Raw genomic sequence first — 23,578 nt, forward strand, 5'->3', positions numbered from 1 at the left:
TACACTGACTGGGAAGCAAAAGTAAAAGCTGTAAGGGTCTAAAAAATGCACTAAAATTTGTATACAGTATTGTGAATTTTCTTACTTTTTGTTACAGGTCATGGTGGTGCCTTTGTGACACCTTTCCCATTTGTGACTATTACAAACTTGTAGTGGCTTATTATCAAACATTTGTAAAAAGAGATTATGTATGATGTTAACTACTGTAATATGTTTTCTACAGGCAGACTATCAATCCAAATTGATACTTTGTATATTGGCAAAATGTGTGCCCAAATTCTTCCAGACCAATAAGATGCAGTCAGGTATTTTTAAAATGAAGCATTATGGATTTTTACTATTTGCATATACATGTAAAGGGGTTCATTATGCTGTCAAATAGTAGCTTTAATCAAAAAAAGAAAAAATCCATAGACTCATGCTGTTTTTAGTCTTGACCTAATGCTAATAATTGTATTTTATGTCTAGGTCTAGCTAATGAACAGCCTACTGGCAGCAAAGCACTAGACTTAATGAAGCTTTAGTAATCAGTGTACATTTACTAATTGAAGGGAATGGAAGTACAGTATAAGTAAAGGTTTGATATCTTGAAATGGAAGTACAGTATAAGTAAAGGTTTGATATCTTATCTCATAAATCAGGAGGTTCACATACCAAATGACTTGTGCAATTCATTTTAAACTGTACCAATACAGTAATTAGTGTATAACTCTTTTTCATCTTCAGTGGCGTACTTTGCGTAAAGCACATCACTTCTCGTAATTTTTAGGATTTTTTTTTAACCATTTGTATCCCCCTTTAGTCAAAAGTGACTAGGCTATTGTGTGATTTTATGCAGCTTTTATTTGTGAGGGTAAATGATAATTTTCAGTTTTAAATCTGAATCATTTTTCAGCTGGTTAAGGTAAAGAAGTTTTCTCTACCACTCCATTTCCTTGGCAAGAAGTTTGTAGACCAATTTTGGCTGTTGTGGAACCAGTAATGTAATGTTTGTCAATGAATACCCAACTGATACAGGAACTGTTGTATCCTCGGTTTGCTTCCTTAACTAAAGACATCTTTAGCCGTGGATCTGCGACCTCAGCCCACTCCTCAGGAGCAGCAGCAGGACCAAGAAGGGAGTGGTTGTATATGCTAGGATGCGGCCTTCATGCTCTAGTGTCTCTCTCAACGTGCTATAGCCTCCACCCAACACCGAAGACATATGTCCTTGTTTTAGTCATTTACTGTATTCAATGTTTTATGTCTCCTTCAGAATTGGCTCGGATTCATTGTCCCATAGCTGATAAAAGTGAAAATTTGCTTGATACTCATGCGTTTTAATATGTCAGTTTTTGTATTTAAGTAACTGCATATCAAGTTTATTTTGAATGTCATTTCGTCTGGGTAAGGCTTTTTGTTAAGTGTTTGAAAATATTTTTGACTACTTTGTTGCACCCTTGTCAATTAAGCATAGGGAAACGGAATATTGTATATTTTATTTATACTGGTAAATGTTTTATCTTCTGTTGTTAACATTCTGTGTTACATATTTCATGGCTGATTTTTTAAATATTTTTGAAGACATATTTCTAGCATTGTAATCGTGTGCATTTACTTAGTTGACGTACAGTAAAAGGCCAATGATTTTATTATGGTAGCTAAGTAGGAAGAAATAACCAAACATATAGCAAAAGAAAGCTTGTTTTCTTTAGAATGCAATGTAAGTAAAAGTATGTAATGATTCTATTCTACAGTAGCCTTTGAAGAGCTTTTTAATCTCCTTCATTCATTTCAGAATTGACTGTATCCCCCCCTCTCCTGGACACATATAGTTTACTCAATCTGGCAGTAGAAATTTGGGGTACGAGGATTGAAGCTCTGTACGGTACATGTTTGACATTAAAGGATGCCTGCCATTCCCCCCTCCTACTTAACATGTAATAGTTACCGTAACCAGGATATGCTGTTTATGACATTTAATACTCCTATCTGTTGCATAGACTGAACTCAGCCCGGAGCTATATGTTAACAGCATAACGATGTTCCAACTTAGAGATGTATTTTTCTTCTTGGATTATTACAATTGTTTTAGAAAAATATTTGGAGTGCAAGAAATCTTGCCCACAAATGAGTCAGAGTCATGTCAAGGTTTCAGCTGTTTTGGATTTGTTTTGAATGCTATGCTATTTCCAGGCACTTTTTTCAATTCATTGCAGCACTTTTTGAATAAAGATAAAAAGCTGATTTCTTGTAAGTACTATTGAAAATAGGCCCATACACTGCACGAGAGATACTGGAGCATAAGACATTAGGTGTCTAAACTTGATAAAAAAAAAAGAAGAGGAATAGAGGAGAATGAGGAATTACACTCTGTTTCTTTTTGTTACTGAAATCCAAAAAGTTTAAAGAGAAGAAACAAAGTGTCATTGCTTGAAAAAATATTTTTTGTTTAATTATCTCTCAGTTTCTTGAAAAGGTCTTAATAGATTTTTCTGGCAAGTTTTAAAGAGCTGAAACACATTAAATACACATCGAGTAATAGTGATGTTTCAGTTTCACACCCATTAAGCTTTAACTGTTCCATATGGGAACTGCTGCACATTGCCCAATCCTCTCCAATCATTTTCAGACCAATTGGTTTTACTGTAGATTTGCATTTGAAAGACTGTAAATTCCATACAAGGTTTATCACTCGAATGTCTAAACTATATATATATATACAAATAGGGTTGTATATTCTATTCTTATACCATTACCTCCGGGTTGGTTTCTCAGTGGCAGGCCTGTAGGACATTTGTAACCTGTTGCATTCGAAAACCCTATTTTTTTCCCGTTTCATTTCTGAAATCTCAGAGGTAAGGTCTGTCACACACGTGGGTGACATAAGTGTGGTAACAAAATCTTGCCTAATTATAATGTAAAAGCAGATGCAATTGGAAAAATTACTCCATATGTAAAAGTAGCTGTAGGGTTCATATGCAATGTAAAGAGTTGTCACTATTGGGTGCCATTTCGGTGAAAGTCCTCTCAGAGAACTACTGTACTTGGTTATACATTGGCATCATTGTAAGAATCACTTAATCACTTAGGTGTATGAGCAGGTCTTATCTTAACCAATAAACTCTTTTTGAAATTGTGAAATAAATCTGGGTTACCGTCAGATGAGGTGGTATCCACCAATGTGACGGTTATACCATAACTGCTATTATAACGCTGATCCATGAATTTTTTCAGAAAATAGGGTCTAGATTGAGGCAGATCTATTCATTTTTTAACATAAGAGACTGTGTTGCTGTTGGCATTAGACATAATATGTGAAGCTATAATGTACATGTGATTATGCTCGATATCGAGTGCTCAAGTCTCACTTAAATATTTTTTAAACAAACAAAAATAAAGATGCTTTTTAATGATCCAGCAGCAACATGTGAAACCTGTGATTGCTTAAGGTATCATTTATGATAACCTTCAATTAGGAATTGGCCCTCTTTATATTTTTTGTCAGCACTGTAATGGAAAGGTGATAAGATGTGGGCCCTGATTGCATAGCTTTACCATCATGGCCTCCTCTGAATGCTTCTTCAAATGGGCGAGTCCATCTTAAGCATTTTCGTATGAGGTACATCAAGTGGTTACCCAGTTACTCACCTACATGTTTCATTTTTCTTTATTTTTGTTCTTGTTAATTGATGGTAATTATAAATGGTATCTCTTCTGTGTGTACGTGGTGACCAATTGTGTTTAGGGGCCTGAAAGAACGCTAAATTGCATGGCAATTGGTTGTTGTCTTCCCTGCCTCTTGGTCTTATAGCTAATGATTATAGTTATCATCCATTAACCCTGTTAATCTTACTCTCCAATATAGAAGACTAGCAAGGTTCATGGAAAGGATTATTGGTCCTTAAATTGTAATGAAAGTCTTACCTTTTAGACCCCAAACATAAACAGAGAGATAAATCATAGAGAGCACTTGGCTTCAGCATTTTGAATAGCAGAGCTTTTAGATGTTAGCACATATACATTCCTAAATACTGTAGAAAGTCAAACCGAATTGCTCCCCCCTCCCCCCAGAAGTGTTGCTGCTTAATTATGTACTTTTTTCATCCTTTTTTTTGTGGTATACAAATAGGTTGCTATTCATGGTAATAACACGTACTCGCTGAATATTGCTTGCTTCGCAGTAATGTTATACAGCATTACACCTTTTGAAGGAATTTACTGGTTCTAAAGGTACAGCATTTACTACTTCAGGAGGGGCTGTATTTAAATAACCCAGTATTTAAAAAATATGGTTGTGTGTGACTTTCTTCAAGCTAAATACTGACATTTAATGATACACAAGAACCTCATTGGAAGCATTATTCACGGGTATAACAGCATATAACACCCAATAATGATTGTTTCCTCACAGTCCTACATTAAGTGATATGCAGTAACTTCAACTCAACACGAGAAGGCGCTCTCACCTTATTCGTTGAACTTGGAACACTTTTTTTCCATTTTTTAATTGCAATAATAGTCCAAGTTGATGAAAATTTACCTTACAGTTATTCTGTTCAGTCCAGATTATATAGTTTTCTCCCTTTTGTTAACATAAAAAGACTCATTAGTGTATAAGACTAAGATTTCCTGTATAAGTTCCTGTCCAACTTGGGAGTTTCTTCCTTTTTTCAATATCTGGTGCTTTTTGAAAGATAAACTTGTATTTTTTTTCTCATTGGATACTTTTAACATGAAAAAACCAGATGCACAAAATTTTTTTCAGATATTATTTGTAACACGCTTAATGCCAGGTGTGTAGTTCTGTATATTAGTAAAGATGTTTTTTGTAATATATGTTTCTTTTACTTAAGCTACATTTATTCTCATTTCTTATCCTGTGATTAACAACAGACTGGCTCCAAATGTTCTGCAAATTTTGCAGTTACTCAGCATCAAGATGAGTCTTGATGGAAAACTAGAATAAGTTAATTTTACTAAAGCATTGCAGTACAGTACAAGTACAAAATTATTATTAGCAGATGAAACCTATTCATAGAGAACAAGCCCTTAAGGGCCATTGACTTGAAATTCAAGCTTCCAAACAATATGGTGTTCATTAGGAAGAAGTAAGAGGAGGTTAAGGGAAATACAAAAAAGAGAGATTACACTTAATAAAAAAGAAAAATAAATTAATAAATTAACAAACAGATAAAAATGTATTAAAATGCAAAGAGAATAGTATTAGGGTAGTAATGCATTACACCTTTGCTTAAACTTCCTTACTTCCAACAGCATGACATCCTCTGGGAGGCTGTTCCACAGTCCAACTGTGTGAGGAATAAAGGATCTCTGGAACTGTGAGGTTCGACAGCGAGGCACATTTAATGCATATTGATGTTGCTGTTCAGTGAATCTGGTTGCTCTCAGCAGATAAGGGGATCAGGGATCAACTGTGAATGTGAAGGGTCTCTGTTGAAATACAACTTATGAAAAAGTGACAAGCAAGAGATCATCCGCCGATGGTTCAAATCATAACTACTACTATTAGGAAACAGAAACCTACCACCACAAACCACTATCTAAAAGAGATAAATCTCTGACAGAAGCAGACGTCCACACCAGAGAACATTATTCTAGGAAGGGGAGTACAAATGACCTAAAACAGGTTGCACTGATATTATTACTGTTATAAATATACGAGGCCTTACGAACAATACCTAACTTTTGTGCAGCCTTCGCTGAAACTTTCATTAGATGTTTCTCGAAAGTTAGATGCGAGTTGACGGTTACACCTAGAATAGTTAAAGTTTCAGACTCATTCAGTAAAGTTCCATCCACCTGAAGGGGAGGATGGGGTGGGAAATCTGTACGAGATCTGCTAATCAATAGTGTATTCATTTTACTGGAGTTCAGCCTCATACCCCACCAACTACACCACTCCCTGGTCCATGTCCCCAATTGAGGCCGAGGGCAGATTTGTTTCCCAAAAGTGGAGATTTTACTACACCCACAAGTGTTGCATCATCGGCATACTGAACAATCTTGTTTTCCAGGCCAACAACCATGTCACTTGTATACACTAAAAATAACAACGGACCAAGAACACTGCCCTGTGGGCAGGATCACTAAAGATCCTGCCCATAGCAACTTGCTGCTGCCTACCTGTGGAGAAATTCTGAAGTAGTAATCCTAAAACATATCCATCCACTCCAAGATTCTGAAGTTTATAAATAAGTGCCTTGTGATTTACTGAATCGAAAGCAGCTCTAAAATCTATCTGAATTACTCTGCACTCAAAACCCTAATCAAGTTTCCCTTGCAAATGGCATGTCAAGTCTACAAGAGCATCGCAGGTAACTAACTGCTTCCTATATGCATATTGACTATCAGCTAACAATCCTTTAGATTCAACATAATTATATAGTGGCTTAAAAATAAGTTTTTTCAGCAACTTTGGAGAGCACAGGGAGAACAGAGATTGGCCTGTAGTTACTGCAGTCTGCAGATATGCCATACTAAGCTTGCGCTCATCCTCAACGATACTGTAGTATGTTGACATAAAAATCTATAGATTCTACTAAACTGGGGAGACAACATGCTAGAAAATGTTTTAATAAACACAGGGAAGAAACCATCAGGGTCTTCTCCACCCCAGTTATCAAGATTATCCAGAATTTTCTAAACATCTCTGGAGCGAAATGCAAATTTTGTAGTAAGAGGCTCAGGATGACAAGTATCAAGGAGAGGGGCATCCTCAGCTGACTGCTTAGCTTCAAAAGCTTAATGAAGCAGTACAGCCTTTTCCCTAGGGCCAGTAACCAATCTACCATCATCTGTTAGTAGTGGTGCAATGAAAGATGAGCATGACCCAAAGATAGATGATGTCAATTTGTTCCTCCATAAATGAGCCTTAGTAATTCCTTCAAGTTTCCTATTCAAGGAATTATTGTAATTTCTCTCAGGTGTATGGTAAGTTCTATTCGAGCACGGTGGGACTCAAGAAAAATGGTGTAATTGTCATTTGAACAATTTTGTCTCCAAGCATTGAATTTGATCCGTTTGTCATGGTGTGCTCATCTACATTATCATCAAACCATGGCTGGTCATTTGTCCTAAATCTGATGACCTTTCTAGAGCCATATCTTATCACAATAGCTATCAGCATTTCATTTAACTTCTTCTGTAGGTTCTCAACCTACGGCAGGGGATTTGTTCCAGCTGCGCCCTAAGTTGATTTCCGCCGTAAGTTGGTGTTTCGCCTTTAACAGTGCTTATGGCGCCATAACTAGATGTTGCATCAAGTTACAGTGCCATAAACGACGTTAACTTGGTGCCTATTTTTGCCATTAGCACTGTCAACAGCGCTTACGGAGCCATAACTTGATGCAACATGAAGTTACGGTGCTGCAAAATGCCGTTAACGGCACTGAAAAAGCACCCTAAGTTGGTGACTCATTATATAGCATCTGAAATATTAAGTGCCTGACAAGCTTCAATAATGTGATCCCAATTGGCTCTGGATTTCAACCAGACCATTTTTCCAACAGTGGGATTAGGAATACAGTATTTTAACTGACAGATATGTCCACCTCAATGGCGCAATGATCAGAAGTGCCTATATATTCACAGACCTTGGACTACACAATAGCTGGAACATCTGTGAATATGAGGTCTAATCTATTACCAGAAATGTGCGTAGGTTCCTCTATTAGCTGGACAAAATCAGAGGGTACACAGAACTTGAACAGACCGGCGATGTTGATCTGTGGAATTTGAATTTAGCCATTCACTGTGCTTTGCATTAGTTTCCACATATAACGAATGAAGCTTTTGAATCCTAATAACGAATGAACCTTTTGAATCCTGTGACTGAGCCATACTAATCCTCTCCAAAACACAGTCATATATAGAATCATCAATATTTGGATTACTGTACGGTAAACAGCAAATACATAGACGTAGAACTTATTGAAAAATGCCACATTTTTCAGGTAATTTGTATTTTTCCTAACATACAAACCCTAGGTCTTTACACATGGGATTAACTTTCAGCTAGCTGGTAAACTAGCCGATAAACTTTTGCAAGGTGGTTATGGTAATAGCTACCAATGGTAAGGGCAGAAGCACCACCCACCAAGTCAATGCACATTCAACTCTAAGCAGTTTACCTTCTGGCCCAGGTAAGAGAATGAGGGGTGGTAAGAGGTGGTTACTTTATGTAAAGACCTCAGGTTTGTATGTTACGAAAAATACAAATTACTGTGCTTTAAAAATGTCCTTTGTTCCTACACAAATACCAACCCTCGGTCTTTACAAATGGCAGACTTATTCTTGGAGGGAGGAATTTGAGTAAATCTCTGAACTGACTGGTAGTTTGGCTCACCTGGGTAATCTCTTTCTGGTCATGAAAGAACAAAGGAAGGAGACTGTACCTCTGATCTATTGAACAAGAGAGATATTCAATTGCCAGTCTTCTGGACATTTCGAATTAGTGGAATGTAATATCCTTGATTCGAAAAGGTTTGGATTAACCCAGTGTCAGAGACAATAAAGCTAAAAATAACCAACTGGTTTGTTCATAGTCAGTCCCTCTCTCCCCTTGTTGGAGAGGAAGAAAGGATTTGCATCTACTAATCCAAATGGAGCTGGGTTATAGATAGGATACTCAGTCATCTAGATCACCTGCATGCACACCTATCTAGCATGTGACGGCTCGTTCACTGTTCCTCTGCCCACTGGAAGAGGAAGGAAGACAGGAGAAAGGGAGGAGGCCAGTCCCACACACACACACACCTTCCCCTTGCAGCCGCACACCTTAGGCGAGATGCAACCTGTCCCTCAAGAGCTAGGTGAACTACATGACTTTTTGAGCATCCACCATAGGACCCAAGGAAAAGGCGTCCAATTACCTATGGGCAATGTCCCAAGGTAAAATGAGATGAATATGATCTGCATGGTTACATTCCATCCTAGTACTTGACTGACAGGTTCTTCTTGAATGTGATGTACACACCAATGCCCTGGCTTTGAAAGATCTGGCCTGAGACTTACTGAAGTCCACTCGTCTGATCATCTCACTAGTCAGAGAAATGACCATTTGGACAACATTTTTGGCCAACTCGAAGCTAACGAATGAGTCATTGGCACTGGGCTGAAGGTCTAGTCTTTAAGGAGGCAACATATACGTCATACTGTCATTGGAACCACAGGACCATAAAAGTGGAATGATCAATCTCACTGATCATCTTCGAAACATGCAGAATGATGAAAGGCATAAGCCTCCAGATGTAATTGGATACCAAAGATGTCTTGCTTGTTCAAGGATGAGAAGACAAGGGCAGAACAGCGCCAACTTCATTAAGTCGAGAAAAGAAGGACTGTGATCAAACTTCCTCAGAGGTTTACCAAATTTCCAGAAGTCAAGGTGCCAAGACCAACTGATTTGATTGATTGACCTGTTTGTAATTGCATCCATCTTGCTTGGGATGTGTCTGGTTGGCCACTGCACTGAATGTTCTACTGTCTACTCGTGTACCTGCACTGCAATAAAGTAGATGAAAGGTCACTAGGCCCTTGTTGACCATGGCATTACCTTGGTGTCGTTGCTATTACCCGGAGGAGTGTCTATCTTTGGATCTTGAGACTCTTGAAAGTCCAAAAAGAACTGTGCTTAAGTTCCAAGAAAGGAGGTGTAGGAGCCTGCTGCCCTGGTCAATGTTTCGAAGAATGAAAAAACTCTGGAGGAGAATAGTGTAGCCGTGGCACTACCTTGGTGCCGTTGCTATCAAAGGAGTGCCTATTCAGACCCTAAGACTCCTGAAACTGAATTAAGATCCACATAACATTCTCTGCCTCTCAGGTTGTGGATCAACAGGTATAATAATTGCAGCAGAAGCTATTGCTTACAACTCCCACATCTTCCACTCCTCAAGGGGGGAGCGTAAGTACATAAATCAAAAGAAATGGTGCTCGTAGACACCACTTCTTGGCTGAGTCGGAACAAAAAACAAGCTGTTGGCACTTAGTTTGGAGGTGAAGTCTTAAGTGGTAACACAAAAGGCTTTCAGGCACTTGGTAGCCTTTATGGTCCTTAGAAACGGAATGCTCATACAATGTTGGTCTCCTGACAAATTAGGCAGAACGATGGAAAGTTGTATGCCCGACACTTGAATCATGGATGCAAAAGATGTCTCCTAGACACCAACAGCATCTGAAGTTCCCAGGTCACTTACCCAAGTACTGACTAGCCCCAACGTTTCTAACCATAGATGCAAAAGACATCTAGACGTCAACAGCATCCGGTGTTCCCAGGAGGTTTCTAATCACTGATGTGAAAGACATCTCCTAAACATCAACAGCATCTGGTGTTCCCAGGAGATCAACTATCCAAGTACTGTACTGACCAGACCCAGTCGTTGCTAAACTTTGCTGACCGGATGAGAAGCAATATTTTCAATGTGGTATGGATGATGGCCTATATGCCCATGGTCTGTAAAAACAGAGCCAAATAGTAACAACTTCAGTGGGTCGAGAATGGACTAACCCGATTGTCTTCCTAGATCGAACAATTCTTCGAAACGTCGAGGTGTCAAGACCAATTGTTGCTAACATCAACTCTAGTCACTGAACTTGTCTGTAATACATCCATCATCCTGGAATGTGTCTGGTTGACTGCTGTGCTGAGTGTGCTACTACAAACCCGTGCAAAGAACTTCATGGCAACTACACTCCAAATTTTCTGATGATAAATAGGTCGTCCAGACTTAAAGTATATTGACATACCTTGCGCATGTGGGATGTTACGGTGATAAATAAAGTCAGAGCATTCAAACCCTGAGATTAAAAACTCTACCTTTGACTTGTTACTACTTACAAGAGTCTCAGATAAAAACAACAAATCGTAGTTATGGGCACAACTCTGAAGATCAAGAAAATTTGACCTTAAGCCCCGAATATTTGAGTCAACTACTTAGCAATTCTTCTTGCTGTAATGAGTAATAGGCCCAGGGTTTAGCTCAGTGTCTCCCAAAAGAATTAAAGTTAACAACATAAAATCAGAATCAAAACTAATAAAGAACCTCTCTCAGCCTCAACATGTACCAAAAACTGAGAACAATCAATTTAAGAAGCATACTGAACTTAGGGTATCCAATGAAGCTTATGCATGAAAACCAAAGACTAGTGAGGAGTGATAAGAAAGAATGGCAGGGAGCAAATTAATAATAATAATAATAATAATAATAATAATAATAATAATAATAATAATAACACAGAGATAACAGATCAAGCGACTGACCATCGCCACATACGCCTCCTGGAAGCCCTACACATTGGGAGAGAGAAGCTGAGTCTCAATACCACACAGGAGACCTTCCTCCTCCCGATGTTGGCACGAAGGGTGGCACCCCGGATGAGCGATCCAATCAAGAACGTCCATCTAATAATACACTCTCTAACATGCACTCCAGCGCACGCAAGAGTGTACACACCCATCACTGTGCGAGAGGAGACTTCACCCAAGGAGAATCGCCTCAGGCAGCCAATGAAAAATCACTCTGATCCAGGATCCCCTATATATACCGCCACGAGTGCCCTGTGTCTCGAGACTCATCCTAACATCCAGAAGATTACCATCGAGCTGGTCGAAATATGTTGACAGAAAAAAGTCCTAGAAATACCAGATAGATGTCAGAAAAAGAAAAAGAAGAAATACCACCAGAAAAATCTACGGATTTACATCCCAGGTTTCAGTAACCTGCTGTAATGCTTTAAAATAAAGAATTTCTGCTGTAAGAGATACGCTGTTTTATCCATCGAAATATGAACATTGGCCAATTATTGACTAATATTGTGTGCAGGAAAAGCAAATTATTAGAAGAACTGCGAAAACTCAGCATAAAATCAAATCGCATAATGCAGCCCTTTGTGTGAGGTGCGAAATAATGAGCAGGAATACAAGTACCTGCTGGTTTATTGATGGAGTGACCCGCTTATAAAGCGGCGTGTAGATGTCGGCGTATACGCAGAGACCGCAGGTACAAAAATTTACAAGTGACCTGAGGTCAAACTATTTCTCTACAGGAGAGGTACATACAGAAAACATGATGATTAACAATAGCTGGTTGGACATAAAAATACTCTGACACACATATGTGGTACAAGGGCAATGAACAGGTAATAAATATACAATTCACAATAATGATAATAAGATTGTGTTCGTCCGACCTTAGGTCGCATGTGAAGGCACCGCAGAAAACGGGGTGTTCATCATAGAGAACCCATTGAGTGGGGACTTTACAATACTCCCCACCTCAAGACGTAGGTAACGTCTGATCAAAGCAGGTATCTGCTGGGGCGGCGGAGGGGGCCCCGCCTTCTCGATGCCAGCTGGGGGGGTTGTTGTTCTTCTTTGGTGCCCTGTGGATGGGTGTGTTGGGTTGCCCTCCTGCCCGGTCCCGGGGCCTTCCAGGGGCGCCCACGAGGTTTTCTTGCGGACAGGGCGGGCTGTGGGGGAGCCACCTCCTGCGGGGGGCTTTGGGAAGTGCCCCTGATGTCTTCCTTCAGAAATGCGGACTTGAGGCGGTCTATCAATACCCAGTCTTCCTTCCCGTGGATGGCCACCCGGAATGCCTTTTTGTTCCTCTCAAGTACGAGGAAAGGCCCCCTGTAGGGCCTGGTTAAGGGTGGACGTACGGCATCGTCCCTGACGAAGACGTGGGTGGCGGAGGACAGACCGGGAGGCATGAAGGGGGATGTCCTTTCGGTATATGTCCGCCAGCAGGGGGTGAACTTCCCAACCCTGTTGCGGAGCCTCTGCGTTGTGAAGTCGTCCCAGTCCTCTGTGATCAGTTCCCCCGGGACTACGAGGGTCTCCCCGAAGACCTTTTCTGCTGCGGACAGGTCGCCGTTGGCTCTGGGGACAGTTCTCAGCCCGAGGAGGACCCAGGGCAGCTGGTACTTCCAATTCTCGGAGGTGCAACGATCCATGAGGGATGCCTTCAGGGACCTGTCGAACCTTTCCACCATTCCATTAGCTGCGGGGTTGTAGGTGGTGGTCCTGTGGTGAGTGGTCCCCAGCAAGTGTGCCAGGGCAGTCCACAGCTCGGACAGGAAGGAAGGGCCCCTGTCCATAGTTATATGGTCTGGGACACTGAACCGGCTGATCCAGCTGGAGAGGAGGGCCTCTGCGCATGCACTGGAGGAGGTTTCTTCCATGGGCGTAGCTTCGGGCCACCTGGTGGAGTGGTTGACGACTGTTAGAAGGTATCTTGCTCCTCCTGATGGGGGAAGAGGACCCACTACGTCAACATGGATGTGCCCAAAACGTCTCCCCGGCTGGGGAAAGTTGCCCACCCCCGATTCAGCATGCCGCCCTACTTTGCTGGCCTGGCACTGTATGCACTGCCTTGCCCAGGCCGTCGCATCCTTCCGTATTCCGTGCCAGACGAACTTCGCCAGTAGCCTGGCCGTCATTCTGCCGGAGGGGTGGGACAGTCCGCGGATGACGTCGAAGACCAGCTGACGACAGGAGGCGGGCACCAGTGGGCGGGGATGGCCAGTGCTTACGTTGCTCAGCAGTGTTGGCCCTCCAGGGCCGAGGGGCACGTCCTTCCACTTCAGCGACGTGATGGTGGTGCGGTAAGCTGGAGTCTCTGGGTCGGCAGCTTGTTCATGGGCGAGGTCCTCATAGTCTATCCCGAGCTGCACTGCGTCGATTTCGATCCTCGAGAGGGCATCAGCTACTGGGTTCTTCTTGCCGGGGAGGTACTTGATGGTGCAGGTGAACTCTGCGATGGCCGCGAGGTGCCGCTGCTGCCTGGAGGACCATGCATCTCCCACCTTCGTGAAGGCATGGACCAGCGGCTGGTGGTCTGTCCAAACTGTGAAGGGCGTACCCTCCAGGAAGAATTTGAAGTGGCGTACTGCCTGGTACACCGCGAAGAGTTCCCTATTGAAGGTGCTGTAGCGGGACTCGGTGGGACTGAGTTTTCTGCTGAAGGCGGCGATGGGCTGAGGGGCTCCGTTGACGACTTGCTCCAGGACGGCCCCATAGGTGATGTCGCTGGCATCCATTGTCAGCTGGAGGGGAGCGCTGGGGTCCTGGTTGGCCAAAGCTGTTGCCTTGGCGAGGGCGGCCTTCGTCAGGGAGAAGGCCCTTTGCTGGTTGGGGCCCCACTCTAAGGTCTTTGGATGGCCCTTGAGGATCTCTGTCAGGGAGGCCATGGTGAGCGCGATCCCTGGGGTGAATCTCCTGTAGTAGTTGACCATTCCAAGGAATTCTTGTATGGCCCTGACGGAGGTAGGGGTGGGGAACCTGACGACGGCCTCGACTTTCAATGAAACTGGGCGGACGCCTCCTGGGGATATCTCTTGGCCTAGCAATTCCACCTTATCGACGCCGAAGGTGCACTTGTTGAACCTGACGACGAGGCCACTCTCCTGCAGGTGCTGCAGGACCTTCCGGATGTGCCGTAGGTGTTCCCTGTGGGATCTGGAAAAAATTACGATATCATCGATGTAGCAGACGCAGAAGTTCAGGTTCCCCAGGATGCTGTCCATCAGTCTCTGAAAGGTCGTCTCTGCATTCCTCAGGCCGAAGGTGGAGAAGGCGAAGATGTAGGACCCGAAAGGCTTGGCGATGGCGGTTTTGGGGATGTCCTCTGGAGCTACTGGTACCTGAAAACATGATTTCAAGAGATCTGACTTTGAGAATATTTTGGCCCCATGGAAGGAGGCCGTTAGGTCCTGCATGTTTGGTAGAGGGTAGTGGTTGGGTTCTGTAGCGAGGTTGAGCCGCCTGTAGTCTCCGCAGGGTTTCCAGGTGCCATCCGCTTTCTGTACCATGTGAAGGGGGGAGGCCCATGGGCTGGGAGCCTTCTTGCATATGCCCATCTGTTCCATCTCGGCAAAGACCTTCTTGGCCTCCTGAAGGCAGTGTGAGGGAAGCCTCTGGAACTTAGCGTGCGTCAGGGGGTCCCTTGTCTTGATGTGATGATATATCCCGTGTTTGGCACGGGCCACGGGCACCTGACGAGGCTCGGGTTTGAACATCTCCAGGAATTCCTTCAGGAGGGAGCCGTACTGGTGGGGAGTGACGGAATAGACTGTGGGCTTCCTGGGGCCCAGCGACAAGGGCAGGGACTGGCAGGACTCGGTGTCCAGCAGGCGCTTGCGGCTGACGTTGACTGCCAGTCCGAAGTGGACAAGGAAGTCCGCACCCAGGAGCAGGGTCCTAATGTCCGCGACGATGAAGTTTGTACCTCCGGCCAAGGATGGAGAACGACAGGAGCCTGGTGCCGTAGGAGAGGATGGGGGACCCATTGGCGGCCATCAGGGAGGCAGCTGGGTCCAGCAGACGTCTGTGGTCCTCTCTGGAAGGCGGGATCACTGACCGCATGGCCCCAGTGTCGATCAGCATCATCTTGCCGGAGATAGTGTCGTGAACGTAGAAGCCTACTGGTGCGGGGCCCCTGGGTGTTTCGGATGCTGCTGCCATGGTGGCCTGTGAGGGTGGCCGCTGCTTCCCCCGTTTTTTGGAGGGGAGAAAAGGCAGGGGGCTTCGCAATTTCGGGCAGCTTTGCTGAACCTCTGGCGGTAATAGCAAAGCCCCGGCCTTTCCTTCTTCTGCTGGAGGGGTGGCCTCCTCCTGTCGACGGAGTTGATGCCCTCTGGGGTGGGGTCCTCCGGCTGGAGGCAGTTGATGGGGTGTGCGGGTGTGGACGCCCGCTTCGCTGCCCTCGTTGAGTCTGTCAGCTGCTGCGCCACTTTGATCAGGTCCTCGACCGGCAGGGTGTACGGTTCTGTGATCTGCCAACGGGTCCTCTGGGAGGAGTCTAGGAAAATTCATCGATAACAATTCATCGATTAGCAATTCATCGACCAAGCAATTCACCGATTCATCAATTTATCGATTGACTACTTTGGTCATTTAATTTGCATTGCTTTTAGTTTTTTAAGTGGTTTGTTTGTAACTTCAGTCATTTAGCTTTCGTCTGTTGCCCTGAGTTTGTTTGTTTGTTTGTTTAATAATAATAATAATAATAATAATAATAATAATAATAATAATAATAATAATAATAATAATAATAATAATAATAATAATAATAATAATTATTATTATTATTAATAGAAGTCAAAGAAAAGTTTACAGGAATAAAAGATAAAGTATTTATTATTCACATAATCATTTTTTGTTTTGATATAACAATTATCTGCAAAAGAATATGGAAATAAAACAAATTCAAAGAAAATGTTAAAATACATAAATTCAACCTTTATTCTTATGTCTTGAAAAATTTTGAAATATGAATATCTTTAAAAAAATTTTCATTCAATTGTAAAGGAAAACTTTTACTAATTAAAAGAGATGTTATGCGCTAAGCCCTCAAGTAGTCAATGACAGGCTCACTAGCATCATAGTTCAATACAATTCTTTTATCCGTTTGGCAGAGTCACGGTATTTCCGCTTTTTCAAAGGGGGCTCTTGTCCCCAAGGTATTGTTCAATTTTGGCATTGCTCAATGTTTGTTCCCGTTTGATGCACTCCACAAACTTCCAAATGTTAGGAGGGTAAGATGTGAGCTGCGCCTCAAAACTTTTTTATATTTTCTAGTAATGTTACGTAATTTCTATTTGATTTTCCAGGTAACAAAGCGTATACTAAAGGAATAGATGTATTTTCTTCCAGTCCATGGAGTGTGCATAATTGATAAAACAACAAAGGCACCGATTTAAACGTTTCGTCGGCGTACCAATATTTGCACTTTAACAAGAGTTCAAGACTTTTCTTTGTCGCAAAGATTAATATTCGGTCCTCAACATTTCCAGAATCAAAATACAAAAACTCGTCGCCATTTGACAACTTTGTCAATCCTTCCGGAAAGTTATGTCTTTTCGATGTGTTGGAAGGCTAGGTCCATCGTTCTTCTTAAATCGGATATTTCTCACAGTTCTTTTCATACAGTCAGTGCTTGGAAGCTTACCAATTGCTGCTTGACTGCATTCTCCAAGAACATCGGACAATAGGGCATGAGCTGACTCGTTGTATTTTTTTGCCTTTTTCGCGAATTTTCTCACAGACTTTCGCTGCTTCGACACTTGCTGCATTAGCAGCGTGATTATGTTCATTTGATTGCCTTATTATCGTGTTTCCGCATGTACTCACTCGAGCTCGACAGTTATTTTTATAGTATTTCACACTTCCAGTGCACAGTCTCTTCGATCTTCTTTTTCTATAGAACAGATGGCCGCACACAAACAGTTTTTTCTGCCTTTTTCTGTTTCAACAAACTGAATATCCATCCTCGAGGGCTTGAAGATAAGAACTAAAGCATTTTTGTTTCTCTTTAAAAGGAAAATCTCGTAATTTTGTTCTTATTTTTTGTAAATAGATGAATTGTTATATTGGTGGTTTGCTATTTTTAACTTTTATTTTTCTGTAAATAGATGAATTATTGAATCGGTAAATTGCTTGGTCGATGAATTGCTAATCGATGAATTGTTGTCGATGAATTGCTATCGATAAAATTTACCGCATACGCTCTGGGAGTAGCTGCTGCAGGAGGATCTCCCTCGACAGGCTAATCTCTTTGCGCCTGTCGCTGCTGTCAGTCTCGGGGAGGAGGAGGAGGAGGAGGTCATGGAGGGCATGCCACGTCTCCAAGAGGTTTGTGTCCTGCCAGGGGTTGATGGCAAGGTCAAGGGCACGGGCAGCTCTCTCGGAGACTGGCAGGGAGCAGGTCTCAACGAGAGTGACCTTTAACTCCTGGAAGGAGTTTTTGCCTTCTCTTTAGCAAGGCCTATCTTATCTGACTAAGATTGTGGCTCTCTTACTCTTTAGCTGTGTCTAAGGCTACTGTGAAGTTTCCATAGAAACTTCTTTGCAAGGAACTTGTTCTACACGGTTCAAAGGTCGACTAAATTATGAATTGAAGAACCGCATACAGAGTCTAAGGTAAAGTACAAAGCACACACCTGGGAAACCCCACTTTAAGACTTTGAAAAACATCTAGATGTCTTTGTCCTCAGACAAGCCTATAGCCAAAGCTAACATGGCCCTTTAGCACTAAAGGCTGTTACCAAGAAGTTTCCTCATGCTTAAGAAATAACAAACCTGACCATGCTGTTTATAGAGGTATCAGTGCTGGAAAAAAACCCTTAAGATGGGAACATGACTTACACCCTGACTACTGGTGTTGGAAGAATCGATTAGAAGGTTCTCTTCCAGCAACGATAACAGTATTACTGCGAGATACTGCCTTGAGCTCACCAGAACCATTAGCCACCCCAGGCAGTCGTTTGTAGCTTGTGGGACTGTAATGAAACAAAATACTCTCGGTTGTTTGTGTTCACCACTGAAATAAACTGGAAACTCAGCCTTCCCTGGTCACTTGGGGTAATCAACGCCAAGAGACAACTTACAAATTTGCCTTAATACACTGATGACTTCTCGAAACCTTGCAAGAGCAGGGAAGGCGTTTCAGTCTAGACCTACCCAGGGAACAGCTTGGTGTCCATGCCCAAGCTAGAGGACCTTGCACTGGTGAACCAAAAACTGGCAGAAAAGACAACTTCCCTTAGTCTCAAACAGGTCCATAACAGGGGATGCCCACAGCCTACAGCCAGCCTTTGGATGCTGAGTCCCTTCCATTACTATTACTTATCTCAGTGACTCAGTACATCCACTTAAATTTTCATCATGAATAATTACCTCCTGCAAAGGTAATAACTCAGGATGAGGTTATGCGTGTTAATTTGACCAACTAACAAAAAAGGGGGAAGAGAATTTAGAACAAGTACTGTAGTGTTAGCTCTTCCAAAATAAAATGATTAATATCGTCTCTAAGAGGCTTACTCTATTTGAGTACACTCTAATTGCCCTATATGGCATAAGTGTCAAACTCACTACCTTTAAATAAGGTCCTGTTTGCATTTAACAACCCTGAGAAGGGAAAAGCCTCAAAATAGATATTTTGTTCTTAACCTAGGTCAGGACCAAAAGACTGGTATCTTTAATGCAAAAGCCAGCATTCCGCAGCCTTGTAATTCTCTTACCATATCACAGGTCCTAGAGCTACCACGAGAGGGTTTAATTGCTTTGGAGGCAAAATCTAAATCCATCAAGGTTCCCAAAAAGAGTTACAGAGTGCCAAGCACCGTATTTACATCCAACCTAAAGACCTACTGTGGTCCAGGTTGTAAGCAATGTCTAGTATAGTATTACCTATTAACATAGTATGACAAAGACCTAAAAACTTTGATAGCTGGAACACACAGCATTTAGAGTAACTAGGAAACCAAGAGCTTAATGAAGTTGCTTATAGAAGTGCATGATCAGGAAATACCTCCAACTCAACTCCAGAAGAGACAAACTAACCACTGCCTCTGAAAACATTAGTAGTTGAACCTCTTGCCAACTTGAGGACAGATCCTCAGTCCACACCAAACAAACCCCACTCTAGCACAAGATGGTTATGGTGTCAGCATGAACATTTGAATCATGTGGAAACTTGGAAAACTTTAGCAAGTGGAAGTTTTAGAAGAACTTTCTTAAGTATGAGGTCTATGAAAAAAATACTAAAGAGGCAATAGAACCCAAAATCATTCTTCCTAAAACACCAAGGTACCACTAGGAACCTCTTGTATTCCTTGGATCCTCTAAACTTAATAAGTATCTCTCTTCCAATCATAAAATGAGAGACGTAAAGTTTCATAACCAACTAATATTGCTGAAACACCAGCCAAATCAGTCAGAAGGCCTGTAAGTGGAAGTTAAATATTGGGAACTTTTTGTTCCAAGTGACGAATATGCCTACATTCAGATTTATTATTTCTTAAAGAAACTGACATAGTTGAAAATTCAGAGCCATTCTGTAGGCAGAAAACTTGGTCCCTTAGCACACTGTTCCTATCCAGAAATGCCACAATCTTCCTTGTTTCTGCTCAAAGAAGGGTCTTTCCTATTCTGAGTAAAAAGGAATAAACAATAATGACATCAATATCTAGTTGAATAAAAGATATTTAATGATGTCATAAGTATATATAAAACATAATATAAACCTGCACATTATTTATACATATACCTACATTGTTTGTTTATCAATATATATATATATATATATATATATATATATATATATATATATATATATATATATATATATATATATATATATATATATATATATATATATATATATATATATATATATATATATATATATACATACATACATGTAAAGAAGGAAAGATGGTTTATCTGATTGCATTGCTAACTGTGCTCTACTCCGACAAACACACTGCTTGAAGTTCCTCTGATTGCTAAAAATTCGGGATTATAGGTTTAACAGAAACTCCACCAATACCTGTTAAACTCCTGAAATTCTAAATCTCCCATGGTCACACCCCAGACCTACACAGAGGCATCTAAAGGACTGGATCCTTCTTCCCATGAGAGCTTAAACTAACATCGAATCTGATAAGAGCCCACCTGGTGACCCATATTCAGGTAACAGGAAAGAACCAAAGCTTGATTCTTGCCAGGTCAAAAACTTTCCCAAAATCATATGAACTTGATGAGAAAGCCTCAGCTTTGCTAAAAAAAAAAAATAATAAAAAACCTATAAGGACTGACAACCTCTTAGAAATAATCATAGGCAATAAATGCCGAAAATAAAGCCGAAATTTCTCAGCAAGAAAACCCTGAAGAGTGAGAATATCTTTAACTCCAAAATCAAACCCTTGCACGGAGAGTAGTCCTTCCCCAGTGGTACCCACATAGTACTTGGAAAGAGACCCTTATATTATGAAGTGGTTCTCTCTTTCCAATATATGGCGGCAAGAAATATCTTGAGAGGCTCCTTTTCCATGAACTGCACTAAAGCCTTGAACATACACAAGCCACAGTTCAAATGAACGTTCTATTCCCACAAAATCATACATTAACCTCTCCTTACAGAAAGGAATTAAGCTCTTCAAAAAAGACACTGCGACCACTTACACACCGGTTGTGTATCAGATACCTGATTCATCAATCAACAGAAGCACATGCAATTGCCCTCCCATTACAGAAAAGGCAGGATAAGTCTTAGCCACTGAACGTACGCCAGAGAGACCGGGGCAAAGACTACCATGCTCGAAGGGGAAGAGCAGCAGTTGAGTGCACAGAACTAACTCCTGATAAGCTTCCACCGAGGGTTGAAAACTCCTCTTCAACCACTGCCGACAAAACCACTTACTCTGGCTCAAAAAGACGACTGATTTGGTTGGAAACCTGCTGGCTCAAACAAATGTTTTAAATTCTGATCAAGAAAATCTTGCGATAACTACAATGTTCCCAAACCACGGGGAAATCAGAAAAATGAAACAGTAATCAACAGTTTACCAGAAGAATTTTCACCAAATGGAAAAACAGTTGAAATCCTTAGAACAAAATGTTGAGACTATTAATGGCAATCACCTGTTACTTAAATGGAAGCCGAAAACGATACTGCATGCGTAGGAGCACACGTAATAAGTGCACAATTGGTAGACGCACAAGTGAAAAACACACAAGTGATAAGCGTACAGGTAATAGGCACACAGGCATATGAGCGCACACTAAAGGCACTAAGGAGATATGAGCACAAGTCATAAGCGCACAAGCCACAGGAGCGCAAGCCAAAGGAGTGCAAGCGATAGGCACACAAGCCATTGGCGTACACAAGATATAGATGCACACGTGATAGGAGCACAAGTCAGGGGCGTTACTACATATTTCCAGAGGCACTGGAGTTTACCTTCCTGTATTCTATAGGACCTTGCGATAAAACTCTCGAAATAACGTAACCAGAGAAAAAGAGAAAATAATCAATGGCAGGTTGCCAAGTGAGAATTCTGCTTCTTAACACTTACTTTATTTACACAAGCACACTGGTAAATTAAAGGTAACAGATCTCACTGAAATGAAAATGTATAATAAATCAGTGAGCTGAAGTGGGTACATTAAGTAATTCCAATGCGTACATAAATGGAATTTTCATTCTAAAATTAATTTCAATATACTTACCTGGATACTTCATACAGCACTTAGTTCGCACGCATGTGAGAAAACAACACTTACAACATTATCACCTTAATACCACTCAACCCATAAAGAAAAAATTCTTAAACCACCAATTATCACCTCTGGTAACGACCGGTAAACAGCGCCACGCCCCCCTCTCCCGCTCAGCTGATCATCAGTAATCCCAACATTGAGAGAATTGGGGAGGTGGGTGGATAATATGAAGTATCCAGGTAAATTATCAAACAAAATTAATTTTTAGAATGAAAATTCCATTTCAAAATACATTCCCTGGATACTTCATACTAACATTCCCAAATTTTACTGGAGGTGGGATCGATCGATACTAGAGGTTAATTGGTGACCTATCCAACTGTTCTACTCTACATTAGGCTTAGAAGTAAGAATGAGAAGGAAGCTGCACGTACTCACTAGACTCAGAGTTCTGACTCATGGAGGTCAGGTATGCGCAGAAGGTCTGATGTCTCAGGGATAAAGGTGTAGGCAACATATTTCTGTCACTTTTGCTCTTATATGAGTCTCAGGGATATTAAGAGTGTAGAGCAACATAGCCCTACATCCACTTTGCTCTTATATGAGAACAGTCTATTCATGTCAAGTTAGTCACCAAGCCTGCCAGGACTCGAGAACTCTTAGCATACTGCAGGAAATTGCAATAATGAAGTTAATGTCTTAACCTAATAGAATTGCTTAATAATCAATCTAGAACAATAAATATAATAATTTTTAAAATATATTTAACCATATAAATATATAAAATAAATAATGAGTTAATTAATTAATGGCTGACCACTTGTAACAAAAGGTCCCAAAGGAGAACAACCATCTATACTGCATGAGGAAATATCTTTAAAAATAAAATAGAAAAGACAGATTGGATCTCCAGGATGCAGCCTCAGCACTAGAGATAGAACAGTTCTTAAGAAAAGCCGCACTAGTGGCTATAGATCTAATGCTGTGGGCCTGGGAGGAGGACCCCTACACCTCCCAGTGCTCCAGCACCAGCTCTTCTCTCAGGAAGAAAGAAATGGCATTTTTGGAAATGCTCTTACCATAGTCTCTTAGGAGAAATAAATAGGACCTTGCTTGGACGCGGGACGAGGTCCTTAGTCTTGTCTAGATAAATAGACAATGCCCTAACTGGACAAAGAAGTGAACCCTCAGGGAGATCACCCGCAAAGTCTCTGAGGGACTTCAGGATAAAAGACCTGGGAACAGGCTTACTAGCCGATTCCGTCTTTGCCATGAAGTGGGAGACATAAGAGAGAACTAAATCCTCTCCTGAGGAAGGGACCAAGAGGAAAGGGCTTGGAGCTCACCGACCCTTTTAGCTGTGGCTAAGGCTACTAAAAAGCGGACCTTCTTCGTCATGATCCTTAGGTCCTTTGATGCCAAGGGTTCATATTTAGAAGACATGAGGTCTTTAAAACCCGTAGATCCCAAGAAGGGAAGGAGGAAGCCTTCCTAGGAGCTTGTATCTCGAAGGCTTTAATGAGATCTCTGATGGCCAGGTCTGAGCTGATGGAGGGTAGCTTAAATCTAAAAACTGCT

The 23,578-nt window shown here is 41.6% G+C and overlaps 1 protein-coding gene and 1 long non-coding RNA gene across 2 annotated transcripts in view; one reads left to right on the forward strand and one right to left on the reverse strand.

Annotated features, from left to right (window-relative positions):
- Rab6 (RAS oncogene family member Rab6) overlaps nucleotides 1-4,838 on the forward strand; it is an 88,309-nt gene extending 83,471 nt beyond the window's left edge. Inside the window, exon 8 of the mRNA XM_067089608.1 lies at nucleotides 1,065-4,838. Coding sequence (XP_066945709.1) covers nucleotides 1,065-1,138 — 74 coding nt within the window. The 3' untranslated portion in view covers nucleotides 1,139-4,838. The remainder of the gene's footprint in view (nucleotides 1-1,064) is intronic.
- Nucleotides 1-23,578, reverse strand: part of LOC136830250 (uncharacterized) — a 76,615-nt gene that overhangs the window by 23,338 nt on the left and 29,699 nt on the right. The gene's annotated exons all lie outside the window — the stretch shown is intronic.

The sequence above is a fragment of the Macrobrachium rosenbergii genome, chromosome 46 (assembly GCF_040412425.1).
Source record: "Macrobrachium rosenbergii isolate ZJJX-2024 chromosome 46, ASM4041242v1, whole genome shotgun sequence".
NCBI classification, from domain to species: Eukaryota; Metazoa; Arthropoda; class Malacostraca; order Decapoda; family Palaemonidae; genus Macrobrachium; species Macrobrachium rosenbergii.